This window comes from Macaca thibetana, chromosome 9, assembly GCF_024542745.1.
Source record: "Macaca thibetana thibetana isolate TM-01 chromosome 9, ASM2454274v1, whole genome shotgun sequence".
Classification (NCBI taxonomy): domain Eukaryota; kingdom Metazoa; phylum Chordata; class Mammalia; order Primates; family Cercopithecidae; genus Macaca; species Macaca thibetana.
In genome coordinates this window covers 7,529,295-7,556,440 of record NC_065586.1, presented here as the reverse complement: position 1 = coordinate 7,556,440, position 27,146 = coordinate 7,529,295, and the positions used below count along the sequence as shown (strand labels likewise).

Genomic DNA, 27,146 nt, shown 5'->3' with positions numbered 1-27,146 from the left:
TGGGCTGTATTTTTTTTTTTTTTTTTTTTTTTTGAAATGGAGTTTTGCCCCTGTCACCCTCACCCAGGCTGGAGTACAATGGCATGATCTCGGCTCACTGCAACCTCCTCTTCCCGGGTTCAAGTGATTCTCCTGCCTTAGCCTCCTGAGTAGCTGGGATTACGGGTTCCTGTCACCACACCCAGCTAATCTTTTGCATTTTTAGTAGAGATGGGATTTCACCATGTTGGCCAGGCTAGTCTCAAACTCCTGACCTCAGGTGATCCACCAACCTCAGTCTCCCAAAGTGCCGGGATTACAGGCATGAGCCACCACGCCTGGCCCTGTATTGTTTTTCTTAGAAAGGAGAAGCATTAAGGGTTAGTAGAGATTTGGTGTGTGGAGTCAGCCAACTGCCACGCTCCAGCCTTCTGAGTTCTCTCCCACCTCCATAACGACTTCTAATGGTTGCTAAAGAATGGTTAGACTGAAAGAAAACAATGAAAGGTTAATATTCTAGGAAGAGGCACTGTGGCCTGAGTGCTGGCAAAGGCTGTCCCAACCGTTCCTCCACCACATTTCCAGATGGCATCTTGGGTGACTCAGGACGTCCTCGGGTGGCTTGATTTTAAGTGCCTCACATGAGTCATACCCAAAGCTTGGATCCCTTGAGCAATTAAGACACTCCCTGCCTCAAATGACTTTTCCATCTGTGTTGCCTTTGTAGGAAAAAATAATGAAGAAATTATCTTATGTCACAGGAAGATTTTTTTTGCCACTATTTTCCAGCGGACATCCCAAAACAAAGTTATGACTGAAATAGAAATATGGAAAGCATGTTGGATTTTTAAGAACCGTGTACTGGGAAAAAGTGAGGCCACTGTTTTATATCCTTCCTTTCATGACACATTTTCATGAGCCTCTGCCATGCAAAGGCCTCGCTTGTTTTTTAGTGTTGTCCATTTCCTGTGTTACCTGCCTGTCCAATATTCTTCTCACAGCATGCTCTCCTTTCTAGTCATTGATTTGGGAATGTGCTGTGATTCATTTCCATTTCCATGTCTTCCGTGTTCTTAGAATGTTCTTTCTGTTCTTTCACCACATGTAAATACTATATGTTTTAAAACCTTTTCTTACTTTTGCAGACTTCACTGATTTATCTTTCTTCTCAACACTGGAAGGTCTTACAGTCAAGGTATCTATCTATCTATCTATCTATCCATCCATCCATCCATCCATCTATCCATTCACCCATTCCTATATCCCCTATCTCTTTAGACATAAAAGATTAAATTTCATATATAGTTTTCCTCTATCTTGAGAGCTGTAGGTAAAAAGAGAACACCGTGTTAAGCACTATTATATCTCATGATCTAAATAGAAACTCCTTCTAATGCAAAGAAGAAGGAGGAGGAGGAGGGGAAGGGAAAGAAGAAGAAGGAAGGAAGAAGAAAGAAGAAGAAGGAGAAGGAGGAAGAAGAAAGGAGGAAGAATAAAGAAGAAAGATGGAAGAAGAAGAAAGAGAAGGAGGAGAAGAAGGTGGAGGGAGAAGGGAAGGGGAAGGGGAAGGGGAAGGTCAACAGGAAAAAGTAGTAGTCATGGCTTCTGTTCTCTATGTTTATAATCCCATAATCTACCAGGGCAGGGTTGGTAACTGGGAGGGGGATAGACTTGTGCCTAATTGAATCTAGTAGATTCTGCACCAAGGGAACTGTAACAGAAGGGCCAGGCTATGGTATGTCAGTAACAGCAGGGGCTCCTGGGAGAATTGTAGCTGGGCAGAAGCACAAAAACTAAAATAGTTTCTTGAACCTTTTTTCAGCCTGTCTCTTGGGCCCATAAACTAAGTTTCATATTCTTGATGTAATATTGTGGAAAATTCTACTAAATCTATACACTTAATTTAAGGTATAAGAAGATACCGTAATAAACTTAATATTGTCAGGTGTCTTCTAATTTTCACATTTTAAATTTAATGAAATTATTTCTTATCTCATAAATAAGAACAAATCACCACGACATTAAAAATAGTCTCAAGCATACCCAGTGAAGAAGATTTTGATCTATTTTAAAAACGCTACTGAGCAAGAACTATTAGCAGAAGGAGCTAAATTTTACTTGGAACACTGTGCAGCTAGAGCTGTAAACTTCTGCTTATTTAAGATGGGAACTTAATACTCTCCCCCGACTAGTATTCTACTTTTATGTAAAAGAATTACATGATAGGCCAGGCGCGGTGGCTCACGCTTGTAATCCCAGCACTTTGGGAGGCCGAGACGGGCGGATCACGAGGTCAAGAGATTGAGACCATCCTGGCAAACACGGTGAAACCCCGTCTCTACTAAAAATACAAAAAAAACTAGCCAGGCGTGGTGGCGGGCGCCTGTAGTCCCAGCTTCTGGGGAGGCTGAGGCAGGAGAATGGCATAAACCCGGGAGGCGGAGCTTGCAGGGAGCTGAGATCGCGCCACTGCACTCCAGCCTGGGCGACAGAGCCAGACTCTGTCTCAAAAAAAAAAAAAAAAAAAGAAAAAAAAAAAAAGAATTATATGATAAGTTGACCAGAAGAATTTTTGAAGTGTCAGAATATGACTACAGTTCAGAGAATACATTCAGTTTAATGTCCTCTATCTTCAATGTGTACAATTTAATGGATGGTAACTGAGGCTCATAAGTAACTTTTGAATTAGCACCAAAGACTGAATTATATTTAGTATACCTTTGGAGTTCTATATTTTATGGGTTATCAAACAATTATCACTGTGAAAAGCCTTGTCATTAGCCAAGTGGTCTCTGTGTTCTTTTTTGAAAGAGGGAGGACTGGGAATCGGGGCTTTGAATGGCTACTGGGGATTGACTACCTTTTACCTGTGTGATCTGGCAAAGTCACACAGTAAATGACTTTGGCCTAGACTGGAAAAGTGAAGAGTTTAGATTTCAGAAGCTCTTTTTCTTTACAGTTTATCTTCATAATTTAACTTTTCCAAAAAATTTTCAAGGATATTTTTAATATGCTGAAAGTCTAGTTTACAAAACATAACAAAGTGTGTAAAGATCAGAAATGACATAGAGTTGGAAATAACTAATAAAATAACTAAATATCACTCACCAGCAAATCACACTGAAGTGGGGTTGCAAACTCAAATGTCTTCAGAGACTAGACAGGTGTTTCAGTTTTCTATTGCTGCACAAAAATTTTCCGCAAAGTTCAGTGGCTTAGAGCAACAACCATTTTATCACATCATTTGGTGGGGAAGAATTTGGATAGGGCTCAGCTTGGTGATTCTTCTGGCCTGTGGTGTTGCTGGAGGTTGCTCTGGGCTGTTCAGGTGGCAGATGGCTGCTCTGGAGTGGGCAGTGCAGCTTCCTTCATGAGCTGGGCTCCTTGGCAGGAGCAGCTGGGCTCAGCTGAGTTATTCTCCATGTTTTTCCTGCAATTGTAGCAGAAAAGCAGCCATAGACAGTATGTAAATGAATGGATGTGGCTGTGTTTCAATAAAACTTTATTTACAAAACAGTGTGGCCTGCCTGACATAGCTTGCCTACTCCTGCTACAGATGAATGAGAGAACAGGGACATCTGAAAGGACTTTCCAAAAATGATGAAAAATGATTACAAATGGATGATGGATGATGGGGGAACTGGTTAACTAAAATTTAATGCATCCACAAAATGTAATACTATGCAGCTATTTTTAAAAAGGAAGGAGGTAGATATTTTTTGTTCAGTGGCAGATTGCATTTTCCAAAGATGGCAACTTGGATGTGCCATTCCTCCCGTGGAGATGGGGGCCTGTGCCCTCCGCCTTTGAAACTGAGTGTGCCTTTGTGCCTGCTTTGACCAGTAGAGTATGATAGAAGTAATGCATTGTGATTTTTGAGGTCAGTGTGTGACAGGGCATCTAGCTTCCACCTTGCTGTTGAGAAAGCTACCAGGTGACCAGTAGAGCCTGTGGCTACCAGGTGACCAGCCTGACTCATGTGCAGTGGCCCATGCTGTGAGTTCATCTACACTCGCCCATTTGGAAGGACTATATAGAGGAGATTGAGGGACAGCATGAGATGGAGAGATGCCAGCCTTGGCTGCCTCAGCAACTCACAATTCCAGCTTCAGCCACCCTTTGTAGAGAAGCCAGACCTCCCAGCCAAGCCCTTCTGGAATTCGTGACCCACAGAAACCCTGAGAGAAAACACAAGGATTGCTGCTGTTTTAAACCACTGAGTTTTAGAGTGACTTGTTAAGCAGCATGAGATAGCTAAAACACAGAAAAGGAAAGATGAACTAACTATATCACTAGGTGAGATTAAGCAAATTAGTACAGTATATATTTATAGAAGGATATACAAAAGTTGTCAAACATTGTCTCTGAGAAATGGAACTGTGAATCTGGGGTGGGAGGGAGACTGCTATTTTCATTTTATATTCAGCATAATTAGAAGTTTTTACCATGTGCATATGTTACTAGATAATTTTTAAAACACTAGTTTAAATTTTAAATAAAGCAGAGAATGATAAAGCTAGAATATACCGAGTTCATAGGATTTTTTTTTTTATAATGCATTGATTCCTATTTACTTTCCAATGCATCTATAGAAATCAGAGCTGTGTGCAATGGTATTTTACATGCTTTGCAAAATCACAAGATCACAGCCATGGGGCATTTCTTATACACCAGCTCAGATTTGGAGATAAAAGAATATATTTAATCATGGATAATTTAGAAAGAAAAACTCTTTCCAGAAATAACACAGATCAAAGTAAACACTTCATCTCAATTCATGGTCTTATTAACCTTGGGGTTCTTTTTTTTGAAAGATAATGAGATACAAATTTTAACTTTAAAAAATACCCCTACAGGTTGTCATGTTGTTAAGATCATTATCATTACCATCCCCAGCCTGATCCTCATTGCCTTTACTGAAATGTAAGAAATGTTTTTAATGAGATCATTTAACAGAAACATTTGGTAAAGCTACATGCTGGAGTCTCTTTTTTAATCCTAATCGCTTTGGAGGAGAGAGACAGATTTTGTCCTGAAGAGACTAGATTTCCATAAAATGATACCATATAGTCCACCTTCTCAATTCAGACATGATTTCCTAAACCCGAAGGTTTTATTCCTCAGTTTTAGCTTTGCCTTAAATCTGTGGATCACAGATGTGGATGTAATTTTGGTGATTTATTCAAGCCCTCTTCACTTGCAGATGAAGAAATATATATTTTAAAGTTCAATTACTTAAAAGAGTCATTCTCAAACTTGATCAGGCATTAGAATGACCTGAAGGGCTTGTTAAGCCACAGCTTGCCGGGCCCACCCTCTGAGTTTCAGATTCTGTGGATTTGGATGGAGTCTGAGAATCTCTAGCAAGTTTCCAGGTGATGGTGATGCTGCTGGTCCGAGGACCACACTTTCGAGAAGCGCTACTTTGAAATAATTCCTTCTCAAACTAAACTGGAAGGTTTCTTTTCCTCTTTTAGGCAAAAATCTTTCAACTATGCTCAGATTTTTTTTAAACTTAATCATTACTTAAATGAACTGTAAATGTTTATCCCTTGTATCTCTTTAAGAAAGATGCACATCCCCCTAACATTTTCCTTAAGCTGTTCCATTTGTCTTTGGCTTTTTTGAGTTACCAAGACTGGAAGTTCTTGCACAATCTGCCACGAAGATGAACGGCCCTGACACCTTTGCATGGAGTGCTTGCCCATTCTCTCCCCTTGCTCATGTGCTTGGCTCCGACCCTTGCAGCTCCCTGTCTTGTGGGTGTTCGAGTCCATCCTCAGGTGTGCTTGATATATATATATATAAAAAATATATATAAAAGTGTGTGTATATATATATTATGTATATATAATATGTATATATACACACATATATATGTACATATATATATATTTTTTTCCTGTGACAGGGTCTTGCTCTGTCATCCAGGCTGTAGTGCAGTGGCACAATCTTGGCTCACTGCAACCTTTGCCTCCCTGCTTCAAGCAATTCTCCTGCCTCAGCCACCTGTGTAGCTGGGACTACAGTCATGCACCACCACATGCAGCTAATTTTTGTATTTTTAGTAAAGATGTGGTTTCACCATTTTGGCCAGACTGGTCTTGAACTCCTGAACTCAGGTGATCTGTCCACCTTGGCACATCAAAGTGCTTGGCCTCCCAAAGTGCTGGGACTACAGGTGTGAGCAACTGCGCCCAGTCAGTGTGTTTGATATTTATAGCCACTTCTCTAATACATCATAGAAAATATCTCTCAAGGTTTTGGTGGTTTGCATGCAGATCATGATTTGACACAAACATTTTGAGTACGTATTTGTTTAAATAGAATAACCCTCTGTAGTAACCTTTCTGAAGCAAGGTTTATGATGACCTTTGTATGTCACAGCAGGAATATGTCTTTGATAGCAATAGGTCACAACCTTATATCTGTTTTGCAAACAGGCCTAGGACTGTAAATAAATTAATAAAGCACATGAGGGTTGAAATAAACTTTGCCCAGTTAGGTCACAGTTCCTGAAGGAGAGAGTAGAATCTTATCAGAGTAAGCCAGTTGCATTCAACATGTTCTGAGAGCCATTGTGTGCCCAGGACCAGGATAGGGGTTGAGCACACAATGATGAGTAGGACATGTCTGCAGAGGGCAGCCAGACAGTCTCGCATAAGAGTGGCCAGTGCAGACTTTGAAGTAAGTGGGATTGGGTTCAAATTCCACATCCATTACTTGCTGGCATGGACCAATATGTGCCCTCATGAAGCTTGACTTCCCTCCATCTATGAAATGGGAATAAAACACCTAATGCATATGTCTTCCAACACCGTCATGGGGTATTGTCTTGTTTTAGCTTGCTCGGGCTTCCATAACAAAATTCTATAGACCATGTGGCTTAAACAACATACATTTATTTTCTCACAGTTCTAGAGGCTGGAAGTCCAAGACCCAGGTTCTGTAGGGTTTGGTTTTTGATGAGGGCTCTTGTCCTGGCTTGTAGACGGCTGCCTTCTTAATGTGTGCCCACATGGTCTTTCTTGGTGTATGCACATGGAGAGAGAGAGACAGAGAGAGCTCTCTTATGTCTCCTCTCTTAAGGGCATTAATCCCATCATAGAGACCCCACTTTCATTACCTCATCTAAATCTAATTTCCCCCAAAGGCACTCATCTCCAAATACTGCCTTCCCCTCAACCCCACCACCTCCCATAGTGGGTTAGGGCTTCAACATGTGCATTCTAGGAGGACACAGCCCATAACATGCTTATCAATTGCTTGGCCAGTTCCTGGAGTTAGATAATCACTCTGTTAGTAGTGGCTTGTGGCTTTCCTTACAAATGTTGTCTTCCTTCTTCAGGCCTCTGCTACCAGCTATCACCAGATGTAGCTCTGTTGTGAGGACTAGAAAAAACCCTGAAGAGTTTTAACAGGCTTTTCATTTGCACCTTCTAGTTACTGCTCTTATCAGAGGCTTTCGGGATAAATTTAGCTAGCACAGACTTAGGCGTTTCTTTTTCTGGGTTCTCAATTCTCCAGATACTCTTCTGAGTTCAGTATTGATTCCTATTTCACAGTAATGTGCCTGTAATACAGATAGGGAAGCTCTGGTGTATTGTTTCTCTAGGTGGACATTGAAAGTAATTTTAAAATATGAGATTTTTGTTAGTCATGTTCTGGTTTTTGGAATATTTCAGTAGTCCTGTAAATGTGATGTAAAAGTGAAAACAGAAGAGTATTATATACAGCACATACTTTACTTCTAAAATTCCAATAATTGATTGAACTATTTAAGGAATGTGTATTTTTTGCAAAATTGGACATCTTCACTGTGTTCACTTGTTAAAGTTAGGTTAAAAGATTTGTTTATGTGTTACTAATTGTTTATGCAAAACAATCAAGGTTGTTTTACAAAGGAAGGGAGTTAAAAATGGGGAAATCAGGACAAGATGAAGAAAGGAGATAGGAATCACATGCCAAAGGCTCCCAAACTGACAATTACTTCCCTTGTAGAAAAAAAGACGTTCCCCTACCACCAAAATGCTTTCATGCATCACCGATAATACTGGGTGTTTTCATTCCTACAGAAAACCAAACCTTTGATGACAGAATTCTCGGTGAAGTCTACCATCATTTCCCGTTATGCCTTCACTACTGTTTCCTGTAGAATGCTGAACAGAGCTTCTGAGGACCAGGACATTGAGTTCCAGATGCAGATTCCAGCTGCAGCTTTCATCACCAACTTCACTATGTAGGTGACACGCTGGTCAGGGTCGAAGATTTCTGTGTGGGGTGGTCAGGTTGAGCCTGAGATGATGTGAGGTCCACAGCCTTGTAACTGGGAGGGTTTATATTCCAGTAGGTGGTATATGGATCAGAAGGTCGATTCTTTTGCTCAAATTCATTGGTTGGTTCATTTATTCATTCATTCCTTTTCTTCTTCTCTTTTTCCCTCCCTCCCTTCCTCCCTCCCTTCTTTCCTTCCTTCCTTCCTTCTTCTATCCCTCCCTCCTTCTCTCTCTCCCTTCCTTCTATTTTCTCTTTTTTATTCAATTTTTTTCTTTCTTTCTTTCCTCTTTCTTTTCCTCTTTCTTTCTTTCCTTCCTCCCCTCCAACAAATGAATGACCATTATGGGCCAGGTACTTTTCATGGGAACTGGTGCACTTCTCTGAGAAAGACAGCGTCACTTTGCTGCACAAATTCCAGTGGGGAGAAACAGTCAATAGATAAATGAACAAAGAATAAATGAGATGAATTTCAGACAGTTGCAAATATGATAAAGATGGCAGGTCAGACTGAGAGGGCCTTCCTCAGTTAGGGAGATCTGGGAAGAGCTTTCAGGAGGCTCTTCCTCCTCCATGGTGAAATTGAGGGCTGAAAGACAAGGCAGCATAGAACCTTTGATATGCTAGATTGGATATCTTTCCTCCTTCTCTGAGCCAAGAAGTAAAGATATGTAAAACGGAGTAGGTGTTGGGTTTAATTTTTGGCCCAGGTCAGATGATAGTTGGTGAGTCTTCATGGAAGTGTGAGCAGATCTTGTGATTTTTCTCCTAGAGAATCACAGAGGCACCATGGGTTGGGTCTTGCTATTTGGACCTGTTGAAAATCGCCCTAGAATAAAATGAATGATTCGAAGGTAGTGCCCTAGTCTGGAATGCGTTCTTTCTACACATCCAAGAGGCAAATAAAAATATTTCCTGGGGTTGTCATGGTTATAAGATCCATGTCTGAATTTGTCTTGGAACTGCAAGCTGGTAGCACAGCTGTCTCTTGTGTTTCAGGCTTATTGGAGACAAGGTGTATCAGGGCGAAATTACAGAGAGAGCAAAGAAGAGTGGTGATAGGGTAAAAGAGAAAAGGAATAAAACCACAGAAGAAAATGGGTAAGTATTGGTTAATCAAGGAATTAAAAACCCATTTTAGCAAAGTGTCAGGTTTTCTATGCCTTTGCCTACTCCTCTTGTTGTCTTACTTTCCTCCAAGTATTTTTCTTTCTTTTTATTTTTTATCAAAATAATAAATATATCTGGTGAATAACATAGTCGATAAGTGTTTGTAATAAAAAGGAGAATTTTACCTTACCTATCCCTCATTCTCACTTCCTACACATATCCCTTTCTAATATTTCTATATGTAGTTTGTAGTTTTCCTTTTTTTTTTTTTTTGAATGAGTTCTCACTCTGTTGCCCAGGCTGGAGTGCAGTAGTACAATCATGGCTCACTGCAATCTCAACCTCCTGGGCTCAAGTGATTCTCCCACCTCAGCCTCCCAAGTGGCTGGGATTACAGGTGTGCACCACCACATGCAGGTAATTTTTTTTTATTTATTTATTTATTTATTTATTTATTTATTTATTTATTTTGTAGAGATGGGGTCTTGCTATATTGCCCAGGCTGATCTTGAACTTCTGGGCTCAAGCAGTTCTCCCACGTTAGCCTCTCAAAGTACTGGGATTACAGGTGTGAGCCACTATGCCTGGCCTGTACATAGTTATTTTGTGTGTGTGTAGTTACCTCCCAAACTCTAAATATTATGATAGTCATACTTCAAACATTTTTTTTGATAAAAATAAGACATTATCTGTTGACTCTTTGCTATAAATAAATGGTATATGGCAAATTAACAATATTCCTACTTTTACTCTGCATTCAGATTTTTATATTATTATTTTATTTCTTCTTCCATCAATCCAACAGTGTTTAGACTATCTTGGACTATCCCTACTATCTTAAATGATGATATTCCCTCTCTTAACCTCCACTGTCTCTCTCCTTTCTCATTTCATAATGTTACCTAATCATTGTTTGAGTTATTAGCATCTTGATTCTGACTTGTAATACTTTTATTCTTTCTTTTGTCTATAAATTGAATCTAAACATTGAAACCAATACATAGCAATTGCTTTTTAATGACTATAGAAATAACATGAACTGCATGCAGAGCCACCTAGTACACTAAGATTATTTTTTCCTCTCCACTAGCCCAATGTGTAGGCCTTCATCCCCTTGGCAGAAAAATGATCTTTGTATCTAGATAAAATGGTGTGAACCCGGTAACCTGGTTTTCCTCATGAGTAAAAAGACACCATTTTGAGAAATTTAGTTCTCTAAAATTATAGACTGCCAAAAACTTTGCTGTTGGAAATTTTATTAGTGACAAGGGAATGCCTCACTCTTGTCTGGAAGACATGAGCCATGGGTTCACTTTGATACAGAAAAACAACCAAGGTCCAGAGCTTCAGATAAGGGATTTTCAGGCACAAAATTCCACGTTTATCTTAATGTCATAGTTTCTAAGGACACAGTGAATCTTTAGTCTGCTTGTCAGTCCAGGCTGAAATGATGGTTTTACACACAGCCTTTGCTTTGAGACTGTCCAAACCCTGCTCTATTTAAATTTAACCTATACTCCATCCTTCCCCTAATTCTGTAATAGTCCTGTCTCTTCCTTTGATGAGTCACCTCATGGTGCCTCTGGTATGTGGTCTCCCTTGCTGTGGCAAGTTATTCAAACCTCACTCTGTTAGACTGTAGATTTATCCCAAGTGGTCTTTATCACAATTGTTCAGAGTCACGCTACAGATTAGTTTAGTTGAATCATGACATATGTTTCTGTTTTTCCTGGAGTTTCGAATTGCTTTTGTTTTTTCTTATGATATAAAATGATATAACATCTAGCAACACACAAAACTCATTTCAAATCATAACAAAATGAACAGCTATGACCAAGTTTCTGCAAGCAGTGACATCCTTATCACCCTTGACATCTGGCCAACAGCAGTTGAAAGACATCACTGATTGGGAGATGTTCTGATTTTCAGAGCTGTTAAAACACGGATGTCTTTGTATCCATGAAATACTTTCATTGCTTTTCAGCCTTGATGCAGAACTTTTACCCCGGTATCTCTTTTCATTTTCTTCTGGGTTGGTTTTTTTATTTCATGTATTCCACATTTTCTTCTTTTTTGACTCTCACCTTTACTTTGCAGAAGTTACATTCTGAAGTAACTTTCTCAGAATGGGTGCATGAGAAGTAAACTTTATGAGACCTTGATTTAATATTTTGGCTGTGTATGACTTTGAGGTCAAAATACCTTTCCTTTCGAACTCTGAGGCATTGTTCCAATGTCTTATAACATCCAGTATTATTGATGATACATCTAATGGGATCAGATAACATCCCTTTTATGTTTTCTCTATGTGATGTTCTGAAGTTTTACAACGGTGGGTTTCAGTGTCAGTCTCTTTTCATTCATCCTGCTCAGTGCTCGAACTTTTCCATTTCAATACTTGTGTCTCTTTCCAGTTCTGGGAAGGAGGAGTATAGAAAGCCTATCAGCTTAGTCATTCATTCACATTGGACTTGGAATTACCCTCTCTATACTGGGTCCCTCTTCTCCCTTCCATCTTGTGGTGTCCTGAATTCAGAGCCTTCACTCTCTCTCAGATTCTAACACAGAGCTGGGTTCTCTTTGCTGCACCCCTTCGCTGCATGTTCTGAGCTATAAAATTCTTGCTCTACTGAATATCCTAAGCCTTCTGGAAACTTCTTGAAATGTCTCACCTACTAACGGTTGCCACTCCCACTTATTCCTCTGGTGATCAGTCTACCATTTTGAATAAGAGAGCCCTCACTCCAAGTACTGAAAGCATCTGGAGTGTGTTTTTATCACCTTTGGAGTCCTTTATTCCCTACCTTTCCTGCTAAACATATCCACCAAACTTTACCAAGATGTGAAAACCTAGTATGTCAGCTATTTTAAAGTTATGTAAAATGCCAAGATTCATTGGCCATCCTTGTAAAGGGAGAGCACAATTTACAGCTTCACTCCAAAGCTCTCTCTTCAAGCAGTTCACCCACTCCACGTCTTTTCCCATTGCTCCCTTGGGTCTGTCTCAGGGAGAGGTAGGACAGTATTCTTAGAATCCTCTCCTGGTCGGTATTCTTTGACCCTTGGTGACCTACCTCTAGCACGGGGTTTCACTTCTTCTAATATTAATTTTTATTTTTCCCTTCTCAGGACCCACACTCACACCCACGGGTCTCCCTGGCAGGCTGGTTGGGAGGGTATGACTGGTGCCCTGTGGGGACTGAGGGAACCCGGCTCTATCCTCTTCTGAACCTCCCTGGGGTCCTTTTCCTTTTTCCTGGCAGAGAGAAGGGGACTGAAATATTCAGAGCTTCTGCAGTGATTCCCAGCAAGGACAAAGCCGCGTTCTTCCTGAGTTACGAGGAGCTTCTGCAGAGGCGCCTGGGCAAGTACGAGCACAGCATCAGCGTGCGGCCCCAGCAGCTGTCCGGGAGGCTGAGCGTGGACGTGAATATCCTGGAGAGCGCGGGCATCGCATCCCTGGAGGTGCTGCCGCTTCACAACAGCAGGCAGAGGGGCAGCGGGCGCGGGGAAGGTGAGTCCTGCGTGCTGGGTTCACGCAGATCAGTGGTGAAAACGCCCAGCTGGTACTTGGCTTCGGAGAAATCTACCAGAGATGGCACCCCTTCCTTTCAGCGAAGCCTTTGCATTTTTGTAGAAATTGGAATGATAGCAATGAAGCTAAGACAGCACCTGGTACTTTTTTTTTTTTTTTTTTTTTTTTTTTTTTTGAGACGAAGTCTCTCTGTCGCTCAGGCTGGAGTGCAGTGGCGAGATCTCGACTCCTTGCAACCTCCGCCTCCCGGGTTCAAGCGATTCTGCTGCCTCAGCCTCCCGAGTAGCTGGGATTACAGGCATGCGCAACCACGCCTGGCTAATTTTGTATTTTTAGTTGAGACGGGGTTTCAACATGTTGGTCAGGCTGGTCTCGAACCCCTGACCTCGTGATCCACCCGTCTGGGCCTCCCAACGTGCTGAGATTACAGGTGTCAGCCACTGCACCCGGCCCATATTTTTTATTAAAGCCATGCTCTATTAAAAATGTATGAGTTATTGACGCAGTAATACCACTTCTGGAAATCTATCTTAGGTAAAACATCTAACATATTGGGAATGTCATATGCACAAGCTCGTTTGATAATGTTTGTGGTAGCAAAAACATTCCATCAGCCTAAAGATTCAATTCTATGGAAGAGATTAGTAAATTACTATTATAAGACAATTCAGCATGTGGCAGAGAAGAAAAGGCAAATTGTATATGTACTATAATGTTAAATATGAAGCTGATAAAATACTAGAAAGTTATAGAAAATAATCATTTTGTATCAGGGGTATGAGAAAAATCTGTTTTTTAACGTTCAGCAATATGTTATATTCTTTCTAAATTTAAATAATGAAAAATGCTTAGTATAGATGTAAGATACAGGCAACCTGATTCATTAGCAGAATCATTCTGATTTTTAAATTTTCTCAAATTCTGATTTTTAAAATAGCTCTTCATTTATTGAAATGAAAAATTACAGTGTAATCTAGTTTTAATCACCGTATTTTTTTTCCCTTTTTTTGGGAGGGGACTTTCTGGTTTTCACAAAGTCTAAAAGAGCGACTTTAGTTACTATATGAATTTCAACTAATAGTATATGTTAAATATTTCCTTGTGTTGGGCTGTATACTTAATATACCAGTAAGCCTGGTGAGTGTTGAATTGGATGAGATAGGAGAATGTTCAAAAGTTGCACCAGGATTAGAATTTCAAGATATCAGAGAATTGTGATATTGAGGGTGGAGAAATGGTAAATGACGAGCAGAGAATGTCGGAATCTGTATTCAGTGCCTGCAGCTGCACAATCATAGAGTGACCCAGGAAGGCTTCTTGGACCAGGATATTTAGGGATGAGATCGGCATTAGAAGAGAGAGAGATGCCTCGACAAGTGGAATCAGAGAATGTTGGTATTTAACATAATACAAAAATAGCCAAGGCCTAGAGCTGGTCTGTGGAAGGGCAAACAGTGTGGAAAATACGCTTCCTCCCCCAGCATGCAGTTGAGTTAATGACTTTGTGAGAGGCGGTTCGCTCTCACAGACTGAGGGTTTCCTGGCTCTGCGAGAGACCCAGGTCCTTTGTTATGTGTTGGACTCAAGTCTTTTGTTATGTGTTGACTCCAAACAATGAGCTTGACATTCTTAATCCAGATCTAGCTGGTATCTAGAAAAAGCGAAAATATTGTCAAGGTACCTGGCATTTAGAAATGGCGTGAGATCCAATACACCATTCTTAGGTCATGCAGGTGGTAGTTATATGGTTAATGGATTTTAGTTCAGTTGTTAATTGTAACCTTGTAAAAAACGCAAGGCTGTAAGACTTAGCTTGCACATCTGGGAAACGGGGGCAATAACTAGTTCATGGGTCATTGTGAAGTGCTCACGTATGTAAAGGGCTGGCCACAGAATGAGAGCTTAAACATTATTATTACTAGTTATCACATTATATTGACTTTTTTTCTGTGCAAAACTTATCTCTGTAATAAGATCATCAGGGCCTTTGAAAGCACTGTGTCTGATTAACCTGCATCTCCTTAGCACTTAACACAATGTTAGGTAGGTAGTTAATTGAGTGTCTTTGAACCGCAGAAGAAAAGCAGGCCAGGGATAGTGGCTAACACCTGTAATCCCAGAACTTTGGGAGGCCAAGGTGGGAAGATCCCTGGAGCTCAGGAGTTCGAGACCAGCCTGGGCTACATAGTAAGACGTCGTCTCTGTGAGAAAATAAATAAATAAAAAGAAAAGCAAACACAAATGACTAAGAATGTTTTAAAATTTCATTTCTCTCTAACAATACCTCGGAAGAAAATTTTCTCATGTGCAACTGTGGGAAAGAAGTATTTTCTCAGGGGGCAAAGTTGTCAGGATCTGGTAAGGAGGGTAGAGTCTCTGTTAAGTGTGTCTGAAATGAGAACACATTCAGTAGCTGTGTCAGTAGAAGGTTCAGAGGGGAGTCCTGTTGCAGTAATGAAATGTGTTTTGCCCGATTTTCAGAATCATAATGACTCTTCAGAGATGTGTACGTGTTGTGGGGTGTGTATGTGTTTTGTTTGGAGGCAGTATGAATTATGACTGTTAGCTAAAAAAGTTGCTTACTGTTTATATTCAGAGCCTGTTAGTATCTCAGAGGAATTTTTCCAAACGGTTGATCTCTTGGGATCTGTTTGTTTTTAAGGAAATTGTTTTCCTAGCTCCTTGTACCAAAGCAGATACTTTGCCGTCCAGAACATGAAGCTTTTACAAACACGTCCCAGAGCCAGGTGCAGTGGACAGATTCCCTTTTTGCTGCTCCCCACTCCCGTCTTTCAGAGCTCAGCGGTTATTATTCCTGCAAAATGGCAGCCTTAGCAGCTTGAAGCACAGGATGTTGTGATTTTGTCTGGACATCGCTGCGTGTTTCCAGAAGAAATCCAGGCTAGAGATCAAACTGGAACTGGGCTTGTACCAGAACTATGATTGTGCGAATGAGGTCCAAGCCAGTACATTCCACTGACAGATCTGGCTGTGTTAAGAAACCTAACTTCTGGAATTTGTCTAAGTAAATCTCTCACCATGGACCCATTTTCATCTTTAAAGATGCGATTCTAGATAAGGATTACTACCGTGTGCTAGATACTAGACTAAGTACTTGCAGAGTGTATTATCTCATGCAATTTTTCTAACAACCCTCTTAGCTTGTATTTTTCAATCCCCATTTGAATTATGAAGAAGTTAAGAAACCTTACTTACTTATGGAAACAGAGGTTCAGTAATATGGACAAGGTCTCATATTTAATTATGGATAGAAATAGAACTTAAGCATAGGTCTATTTTATTCCAAGTTACACCCTTAACCACTGCACTATCTACCTCCTTGTTAAATAAACTGTACATTACTGTGGGTGGAGTTCAAATTCCAACTCTCTCCCTAAGTATAAAAATAAAAAGAAAGACTAAGAGCAATATAATCCACCTTTGCCTCAATTTACTTTCTGGTGTATCAGGATTGAACCCACATCAGTTGAATTATAAATTAATGGGATCTTTCCCAGTGTAAAAAGCAGTCCTGTGAGATGTATTTTGGAAGATGAAACATTATAATTTCTGTTTATTAAAATAATTAACACAGGTACGTGGTTCACAATCTTAAGCATTACAACTTGGTATACAGTGAAATACAAGACCCCCTCTCCCTCTCTCTCTCCGTTCTCCACTTCCCCAGTTCTTATCCTCTGCAATATTCTCATGCTTTACGAGCTCAGTGGAACAGAGTATTTGAAATGAACGCTTTCCTGTAACATGCCTGGGATATGTGATTTCTGAAGATATATTCTGACTGATATTCCGAGACAGATATTCCCACTGTGTGATTGTTTTAAGGCTGGTTACTCTACTCTCTTTGTTAAACTCGTAAATTTCCTACTGTCTCACTTATGGCACCTAAATTACTACCCTTGCCATGATTCTTTTTTTTGGCAGAAAATTTTCATTTATGACAAGATCCCCAATGACTAGGAGTAAAATAAAATAAGATAAATCAAGTGATAAAAAGGATACCTTCCTTATTTTATTATCGTTGTGGTTTTACATCAATGACTCTCAATCCTGACTATACTCTCTAGTAACCTAGAGGGGTTTAGAAAGAATTCCAGGCAACCTATTCTAGACAAGTCCTACCCTGGCCTAGAGAAGTGATTTTGAATTTATTAGGGTGGGGCTAGGGAGCTGTACTTTTGGGTGTGATATTCTATAAATGTATATTAAACACTTAAAAATCTATGAGTGATTAAAAATTTTTAGTTATTTGTAAAGTTAAGAATAATGCTGACTATTTTTTCTGCCACTTGACAGGGGTGGTCGTATGATTTTTCATGGTTTATTCTTTCTATTCCTTGCTTTTTAAAAAGTTTTAGGGAAGTTTAATTTACACACCATAACATTTGCTCATGTTAAGTGTAAAATTTAGTGATTTTTAGGACATTGGCAGAGTTGTACAACCATTCTCATAGTCCAATTTTAGAACACTTCTACCACCCCAAAAGAATCCTTGTACCCATTTGCAGTCACATCCTGTTCCTACCCCAGCCCCAGACAACCACTGATCCACTCTCCATCCCTGTAGACTTCAGCTATATTTTAAAAATCACCGCAGATAATTCAGATGCTCAGTAAAAGTTGAGATCTATTCCCTTGGATTTTCCAGCAGACCTTAGGAATATTAACTATGTCAAAATTTTGACCTACAGAAGCAACTTTTAAATTAAACAAGATTGGGCCGGGTGCAGTGGCTCATGCCTGTAATCCCAGCATTTTGGAAGGCCAAGGCGGGTGGATCACCTGAGGTCAGGAGTTCGAGACCAGCCTGGCCAACATGGCGAAACCCTATTTCTACTAAAAAACAAACAAACAAACAAACAAAAAAAACCAAAAATACAAAAATTAGGCATGGTGGCATATGCCTGTAATCCCAGGCACTTGGAAGGCTGAGGCAGGAGAATTGCTTGAACCAGGGAGGCAGAGGCTGCAGTGAGCTGAGATTGTGCCATTGCACTCCAGCCTGGGCGACAGAGTCAGACTTGGTCTCAAAAAAAAAAAAAAAAAAAAAAAAAAAAAAAAAAAAAAAATTAAACAAGGTTGTTTCTCAATTTCACGGGGCCCTCAGATTACTCTGACTTTGGATCCTTGTTAAAATGTATTTTGTTCCTCTTTCCACTGACAAGTTTTCACTCTCAGATACAGGCCAACATAGAATTATGTGGTTGGTTGAAACAACCTCTTCCCATCTCCTGCTTCTCCTCTTCCACATGGAGACCTGAGATGGAGAAATCCCAACAGGCAAGCTCAATGGACCGATGCAATCTTTGTAATACAGTCTTAAGCTCATCAAATTAGGTATCTCATCTTCTTTCGGAGAAAAGCATGATCGTTTAGGACATTTGGGTGTCAAAAAAGAGCTTCTCAAATGTACTCGATTCCCTCTCTCACTTCTTGGACTTGTGGGACTTGCCCCTCCTGCAGTCCTCCCGCTCCAACCCCCACCCCACGTTGAGAGAAGAGGCTCCAAGTCTGGCTTAGCATCAGCCTTCATCCCTGTGGTTTGACGACTCCATTGCCAATCTCAGTGGTTCCCAAACTTTGCCGCCCGTTAGAATCCACAGGGAGCTTTTATAAATCTATTGCTCAAGTCTCACCCATGCCAATGAAATCAAATAGCTGCGGATGGAAACTAGGTGTCAGTATTTTTATTAAAAAGATCCCCTTGTGATTGCAACGGGTAATAAAGTTTGGGATCTAGACTGTGATGTCCTGTTTTCTAGCCATATTCTGCTTTAGTTCCTAGCCCTTTGTTTTCTAAACTCTTTTTTTCCCCTCTGGGCTGCTTGACCCCGTTTCCAAGCTGTCACCTGGGGTTCCTGGGTAACCTCAATTCCTCATGTCTGTCAAAACTGAGGGATTTACGAGACTTTGCGCTAACCTAACATTAAAAGGAAATCTTAACTCTGGGAATGGGGAGACCTTTGTAACTGTTTTCATGTTCTCCTGCCATCTGGTTCGTCACCGAGAAGTGTCTGCCACTTAAGGACATGAAAGAAAGAGATAAACTATCAGGTTATGCTCTTAAAAAAATACATTCTAAAAAGACAATCTACAGAATAGGAGAAAATATTTGCAAATCATTTATTTGATAGAAGTCTAGTGTCCAGAATATACAAAGAATCCTTACAACTCAACCACAAAAGGATAAACAACCCAATTAAAATATGAGCAAAGGGCTTGAACAGACGTCCTTCCAAAGAAGACATATGAATGGCCAAAAACCATCAGAAAAGGTACTCAACACAATTAGTCATTAGGAAAATGCAAACCAAAACCACTTCACACACATTATAGGATGGCTATAATGAAACAAACAAAGGAAAGTGACAAGCGTTAGGGAAGATGTGGAAAAATTAGGATCCTTGTACATTGCTGGTAGGAATGTAAAATGGAGCAGGAAAACATTTGAAGGTTCCTCAAAAAGTTAAAATGAGCAAGAGATCTAGCAAGACCCGAGATCTGGCAAAATTTACCAACGTAAGTCAAGAAAATGCAGAAAACCTGGTAGCACTGTCACCACCAACAGCTATTCCCCCTCAGTTCCTTCAACAAACACGTGCTGAGCACCTATGCCAGGTACACTGTAAACTGTACACTTAAAATAAGTACATGTTATGGTGTGTAAATTAAACTTCCATAAAACTGTTTTTTTTTTTAAATGCAAGGAATAGAAAGAATAAACCATGAAAGTCATACGACCATACCTGTTGAGTGCCAGAAAAAATAGTCAGCATTATTCTTAACTTTACAAATAACTAAAATTAAAAAATTACTTATAGATTTTTAAGTGTTTAATATACATTTATAGAATATCACACCCAAAAGTACAGCTCCCTAGCCCCACCCTAATAAATTCACATTCACTTGTCTAGGGTAGGACTTGTCTAGAGTGGGTTGTCTGGAATTCTTTCTAAACCCTTCGAGGTTACTAGAGAGTATAGTCAGGATTGAGTGTCATTGATGTAAACATGGAGCAAGTCCTCTGGGTATATATTCAAAATAACAGAAAGCAGGTACTTAAATACTTGTGCAGGAATGTCTGCAGTAGCAGTATCCACAGTAGCCCCAAAGTGGAAACAACACAAAGGCTCCCGAACAGGTGAATGGAAAAACAAAATGTGGTCTATGCATACAATGGAATATTATCCAGGCATGAAAAGGAATGAAACACGGATACATGTTACAACATGGACACATGCTACAACGTGGATGCATGTTACAATACGGACATGTGCTGCAAGATGGACACATGCTACAACACAGACACATGCTACAACATGGATACATGGTACAACATGGATATATGCTACAATATGGACACATGCTGCAATATGGACACATGCTACAACATGGACACACGCTACAACATGGACAAACTCTACAACATGGATGCATGTTACAATACGGACACGTGCTGCAATATGGACACATGCTGCAACACAGACACACGCTACAACATGGATACATGGTACAACATGGATACATGCTACAATATGGACACATCTACAATATGGACACATGCTACAACGTGGACACATGCTACAACATGGACAAACTCTACAACATGGATACATGGTACAACATGGATACATGCTACAACATGAACACATGCTACAACATGGATGCATGTGACAACCCGGGCAACATGGACACATCCCACAACATGGATGCATGCCATAACACGGATATATGGTACAACATGGACACATGCCACAACGCAGAAACATGCTACAACATGGATACATGTTATAATACAGACACATGCTACAGCATGGATACATGCCACAACACGGATACATGCTACAACATGAAGGAGCCTTGAAAACATTACGCTAAATGAAAGAAGCCAGACTGAAAAGGTCACATGTATATGATTCCATTTAGCTGAAATGTCCAGAACACACAAATCTGTAGAGACAGAAAGCAGATTGGTGGTTGCCTGGGGCTGGCAGGAGGGAGAAATGGAAAGTGGCTGCTGGATGGTTGCAGAGTTTCTTTGGGGTGATGAAGATGTTTTGGAACTTGATAGAGGTGGTGTTTGCACAACATTGTGGATATACTGAATGCTATTTGTTTATACTTTAAAATGGTTAATTATGGCTGGATGCGGTGGCTCAGGCCTGTAATCCCAGCACTTTAGAAAGCCGAGGTGGGTGGATAACTTGAGGCCAGAGTTTGAGACTGGCCTGGCCAACATCGCGAAACCCCATCTGTATTAAAAATACAAAAATGAGCTGGGCGTGGTGGCACGCCTGTAATCCCAGCTACTTGGGAGGCTGAGGCAGGAGAATCGCTTGAACCTGGGAGGCGGAGGTTGCAGTGAGCTGAGACTGCATCACTGTACTCCAGCCTGGGTGACACAGCAGCGAGACTCTGTCTCAAAAAAAAAAAAAAAAAAGGTAATTTCATGTTCTATGAGATTCACCTTGACTTTTGTTAAAAATGAAAAAATTACATTCTAGGTTGTCAGAATCCCACTCCCTCCACATGCCCTGGAAGCCAGTTTGCTGTGTTCTCTGGCAGTTACCTGTGGGTCCTTCACATGCGTGGGAAGGCAAATAGCAGGACTGGGTGCCACCCAATTTATGGCTTGCTTTTTAATCATATCACTCCTGTGTTTGTGTCCAATAAAATGTCAATCTTCAAATAATCCTAAGAACTGCGGAAGCGTCATTGGAAAGAAGAGAACCTCTGGAAATACAGCTTTATGACCTTTTATTTGGAAGACCTGGTGGCTGACACTGCAGCTGTCTTTGAGGACAGGTTACTGACCAGCCACATATCCCGTAAGACCAAGTCCCCTCAACCACAGACTAGCACAGTGTCCTCCATTTCACTTGATGCCCAAGAACGGCTTGAATTGCATCCGTTTAAATTTTTTTTGTTTTTTGCTTTTTTTTTTTTTTTTTTTTTTTACTTTATGTTCTTATTTTCTTTCTTTCTTTTTTTTTAATTTTACTTTAAGTTCTGGGATCCATGTGCAGAACGTGCAGGTTTGTTACACAGGTGTACATGTACCATGGTGGTTTGCTGCACCTGTCAACCCGCCATCTAGGTTTTAAGCCCCACATGCATTAGCTATTTGTCCTAATGCTCTCCCTCCCCTTGCCCCCCACCTCCTGTTTTTAAAATTATTCTGATGTCTTTCTTTGCTCTGTGAGCATCATGACTCTGCCTTTGCTGTGAAGGCTTCGGTTGTCTTCGCAGCCACTTGATGTGGCTCCTGGCATGGAATGGGTGCTCAGGACGTGTTTGTTGAAGGAACTGAGGGGAAATAGCTGTTGGTGGTGACAGTGCTATCAGGTTTTCAGCACTTTCTTGGCTTACGTTGGTAAATTTTGCCAGCTCTTAGGTGTAGCACTTATGTTGTCATGAAGCAGGGATTCAGAGACAAAAGTAATAACTAACTTTGGTTCCAGAAGACTCTGGTTACAGAAAAATCTAGATAAATCCCCCTTAGCTAGGGTTTCCAGATGAGATATAAGATGCCCAGTTTCATTTGAATTCAGAGAAACACTATGTCCTGTGCAATATTTAGGATATGCTTGTACTAGGAAATTATTCATTGTTTATCTGAAATTCAAACGTAACCAGGCATTCTGTATCGTAATTTGCTAAATGGGACAACTCTGCCCGTTAAAGGGCTGCATTGTGACTGGCTGTGAAACCCCCGGCTCCAGGGTCCCGGCCTGGGTTCAGTCTCTGCTCTGCGGCTGGAAGGGCAAGCCCCTGTTTGGCCTCTGCGAAATCTCTGTACCTTTGCCAGGAAACAATCTGGTTGTTATGTGAGGGTTTCCAGCATTGTTCACACAGAAATTACTCAGGTATGAATCATTTGACCTCATAGTTGGTTGTGTTTTGGTTTTTAATCCCATATGAAAATCCATATTATCTTGTTTGTTTTGATGTTGGCTGTGGCTCGGTCAACCCAAGAGTGTGGCACGGAGGCTTTGGCTTTTCTCTGTAGCCCAATACTGGTGAGCCATCCTCCTCTTTACTGTGAGGTTTCACTCCTTTTCTTCCTTTTTCCTGCTGCCTTGGCTTGCTGTGGGGGGTAGATGTTGTCAGTGTGTGTGACCCGGGCCACCACAGCTGTGGCTGAACCAGAGGTGGGTCGGGGGACGTGATGCAGATCACCAAGAGCATCAGCCACACCCCTGAACCCTTTCGGGAAGAGAAACATCAGTTCCCTTGAAGCGCTCCTCCCTCCATTTGCCCAGCTACGTGCTAATGCGTTTCATCATTTTCATCCTCAATGTTCCACAAGCTGGAAGTGAACTCTCACATGTTTCTGGCGCTGTGCAAGGTTCCTGGAATCTACAGACGTCTAAGATGTTGTCGCTGCCTTTGCAGAACTTAGAATTGGCAATTAAAAAATGGCAACCTGTCTCCTGGGTTCAAGTGATTCTTCTACCTCAGTTTCCCCACTAGCTGGGGCTACAGGCTCACGCCACCAGGCCCGGCTAATTTTTGTATTTCTAGTAGAGACAGGGTTTCACCCTGTTGGCCAGGCCGGCCTTGAACTCCTGACATCAAGTGATCCACCTGCCTTGGCCTCCCAGAGTGCTGGGATTACAGGTGTGATCCACCATGCCCGGCCCATCTTAGTCATTTCTAAGTGTTTGGCAGTGTTGAGTCTATTCACACTGGTGTATTGCCAATCTCCTGAACTTTTTCATCTCCCACACTGAAACTCTGTACCCATTAAACACTGACTCCCCATCTCTCCTTCCCCCTGGAGTCCCAGATAACCACTGTTCTCCTTTGTGTCTCATCTATGAGTTGGACAACTTTGCATACCTCATGTAAGTGGACTCATACAGTATCTGTTCTTTTGTGTCTGGCTTATTTCACCTGACCTAATGTCCTCAAAGTTTATCCCTGTTGTATCACATGTCAACATTTCTCTTCTTTTTAAGGCTGAATTATATTGCACTATGTGTCTGTACCAAGTGCCACTCTACTTTTCTCGGTTATTAGCCCCTGCTCTGCCTGCGGGCCAGAGAACACTGTAAAGGCGTTTAACAGAAGTCTCTCAGTCTCATATTCCTTGGCTGCTGTACCATTGTTTCCGGTGGGCTTCCATTTGGTTGAGTTTCAAATGCTTGGAGAAGCTAGTATTTGAGGTCTCCAATGGACACAACGTGATGGCAGAAAGGGATAATGCATATATATATATTTTTTTTTTTTTTTTTTTTTTTTTTTTTTTTTGAGGCAGAGTCTCATTCTGTTGCCCAGACTGGAGTACAGTGACACAATCTTCGCTCACTGCAACCTCTGCCTCCTGGGTTCAAGTGATTCTCCTGCCTCAGCCTCCCTGGTAGCTGGGATTACAGGCATGCGCCACCATGTCCAGCTAATTTTGTATTTTTAGTAGAGATGGGATTTCTCCATGTTGGTCAGGTTGGTCTTGGACTCCCGACCTCAGGTGATCTGCCTACCTCGGTCTCCCAAAGTGCTGGGATTACAGGCATAAGCCACTGTGCCTGGCCTGAGAATGCACGTTTTTAAGGATTCACTTTTAGAATGTGTGCTTGCTGGGTGAGGTAGCTGTACTTGTTTTCATGCATAGTCTCTCTTGGGAAGTTTTTCAAATATGGAAACTGAGAGTTGGGAATCTATTGTTTTAGGAAGGAAGAGCATTGAATAAGCAGTGAAGAAAGCTGATTCGCTAAGAAACCTGGGCAAACATCTACTTAACTATAGAATACTAGAGTTGAGTTTGAATCCCTTCAGCTGTAAATTTGAATTAGTAGTCTGTGCTATGTGTTGCTATCATATCTATATGACACTGTTTTCCAAAAGGATTTAAAATACCAAACATTGATGTAAGAGGAAGAAAAATGCTTTCTCAAAAGAAAACTGTGGATAGTGAGAGACTTATGAAGGCATTTAACCAAATTCCTTCTTGTCATCATTGCCTCTGTGTTACCAGTTTTTCTTTCAATCCTCTGCTGATTTGCTTGAATTTTGTCTTTATTTGCTACCCTCAGAGCGTAGTGCTCCAATTATTCACAGTATTTTTGACCTCCATATATTTAAGAAATTGCCTCGTTGGATCCCAGGTGAGCAGGGCTCAGAAACAAACATAGACAATTTAAGGTTCTTTCTAAAGAGGAAATGAGCAGGCAGTGTGTGTTGGGAAATCCTTTTGTCAATGCACCAGGTGTTGGCTGCTTTTCTCCCACAGCAGCCAAAACCCAGACCCTCAGGAAACACAGGCCAGGAAATCCCTCTGCCCGTCGACCCAGAGGGAGGCGCTTCCAGCCCATGGTTGTAAGCATGAGGCTCTGCTCCTCAATCTTTCACCTTTAGACATTTTACACAGCAGTTGGCTGCCAATTTTCCCCACGTGATAATTGTCTGGGAAAAGACTGTATGTTTGTGACCAACATCCGTGTATCAGGACATCACTAAGGACATATGTTTTGTTCTCAACTTTCTCTTCAGCTCTGATGCACAAGCTATAAACTACTTTGTCATCACCCAATAGGATCAGTCAGAGGAATATTTAATGGCACTTATAGGCATGGTTCTTAACTTTCTTTAGAGTCCTTGGAGAATGTGGCAAAATTAATGCATCCTTTCTTCAGAAAAAAATGTACATTTACGCTTACGTGCAAAATTCTGTATATGATTTTAGGGGACTTTCAGACAGCTACTGACTTCATTATACTTTGTAAAGATTTTTTTTTAAAGATTATTCTTTATGTAAGTATATTGACATATGTATAATGTGTATATCTATTGAATTTCCTGTTATGAATGTTTATTATGTGTCTGTCCTTTTGAAATATGATTTGTTTTTATCAAGCTTTCAGTGGTATAGAGAAAACTCTCATGACAAAATGTGAACTGTATGTTATCAAAGAGCATTTTTTTCTTTATAAATTGCCTTTCATAATGGACAAAGAGTACAAGAAACTACTTCTGAAGGGGAAGAGGATGGAGCTAGTATGTATTGAGCACCTGCTGTCTGCCAGGTACCACGCCGGGCACCTTACATATGAGATCTCACTTCATCTCAACAATGATTCTATGACTGTGGAATTGTTCCCATGTAACAGACGTGGCACTGAAGCTCAGGAATAGTAAGTCAGTCGTTTTGATTCAGTCACACTCTAGAGCCCACTCTCTTTGGTATTCTGTAGTTTGCAAAGATAACACAAAGCTTCTTGCTCAAAAATACTGGGCTTTAGAAAAGAAGAGTGCCCCCTGGGAACCCTGGTGGCCTGAGAGGCAGGGAAGAGTCGGTGAGTGGAGGAAGAGGGTGAGTGAATTTTCCCAAGGGCAGGAGGGGCAGTTGTTTATCCCTGGGGTTTTCTTGTATGGGACCGCCAATGCCTGCATGAAGACAGGAAGATGGCATTAGAAGACTCTGCCTTCCCCAAATTGGGGCAGCTGTTCCAGCTCGCCCTAGACGTCGGCAGGAAGGAGAGAACACGAAGGAGGAAAGAGACATGGGTTCTCATTAGACAAGTGTGTCAGATTCTTCCTCTTTTTTGGTCTGCACCAATCTCTTTCCTTGTGGTCTTCATTAACCTGAGACTTTGAGGACCCTGCGGGTGACACTCATTTTTGTGCTTAGGAAATATCTGTGGCGGTCAGCAGGGTGAGCCCCCATTCACAGCAAGGAAAAACGGAGTCATGTTCTTCTGCTCTGGAATTTTGGTCAGTAACGGTGGAACAGCCCATACGAACCTACTTAACAGATTTTTTTCCCCTTTAATAAAAAGATGATTCTATTTTCCAGAGATGCTCCTCTGGCATTGCTCCCAGTAAACTTTAAAAAAACAAAAACAAACAAACAAAAAAACAACGTAGTGAAAAATTTATTGGGTCACATTTACTGTCTGATTCTTACTGGGCGGTGGTTGGCCTCAGGAAGCAGGCTCCTTGGGGAGTAACCAAACTGAGAATCAACCCACTCTTTGGGTGTGTAAAATAAGCCCATTTAGTTGAATCTCATGAATTTTCATCATGAACTAGTAAAACCAGAGGTCACTAGGAAACCAACATAATCATACAGTATCCTTCCTCATGGTCCATATCAAAGAGCCTAGTCAAGTGAATGATGAAGAGAGAAATTATACTTTCTAATCCCCAGTGCTTTTACTCAGCCATGAATGGTATTGATTCAGGGAGCTTGTGAAAAGCATTTTCACGAGACAGATTGGAAGCAAGA

The 27,146-nt window shown here is 41.0% G+C and overlaps 1 protein-coding gene across 2 annotated transcripts in view; it reads left to right on the top strand.

Annotated features, from left to right (window-relative positions):
- The window catches only part of ITIH5 (inter-alpha-trypsin inhibitor heavy chain 5), a 101,552-nt gene that overhangs the window by 16,882 nt on the left and 57,524 nt on the right, over window positions 1-27,146 (top strand). For both annotated transcript variants that reach the window (XM_050804604.1, XM_050804605.1), the window contains 3 exons: window positions 8,055-8,218; window positions 9,253-9,354; window positions 12,627-12,877. In XM_050804604.1, the coding sequence (XP_050660561.1) occupies window positions 8,055-8,218; window positions 9,253-9,354; window positions 12,627-12,877 (517 nt within the window). The remainder of the gene's footprint in view (window positions 1-8,054; window positions 8,219-9,252; window positions 9,355-12,626; window positions 12,878-27,146) is intronic.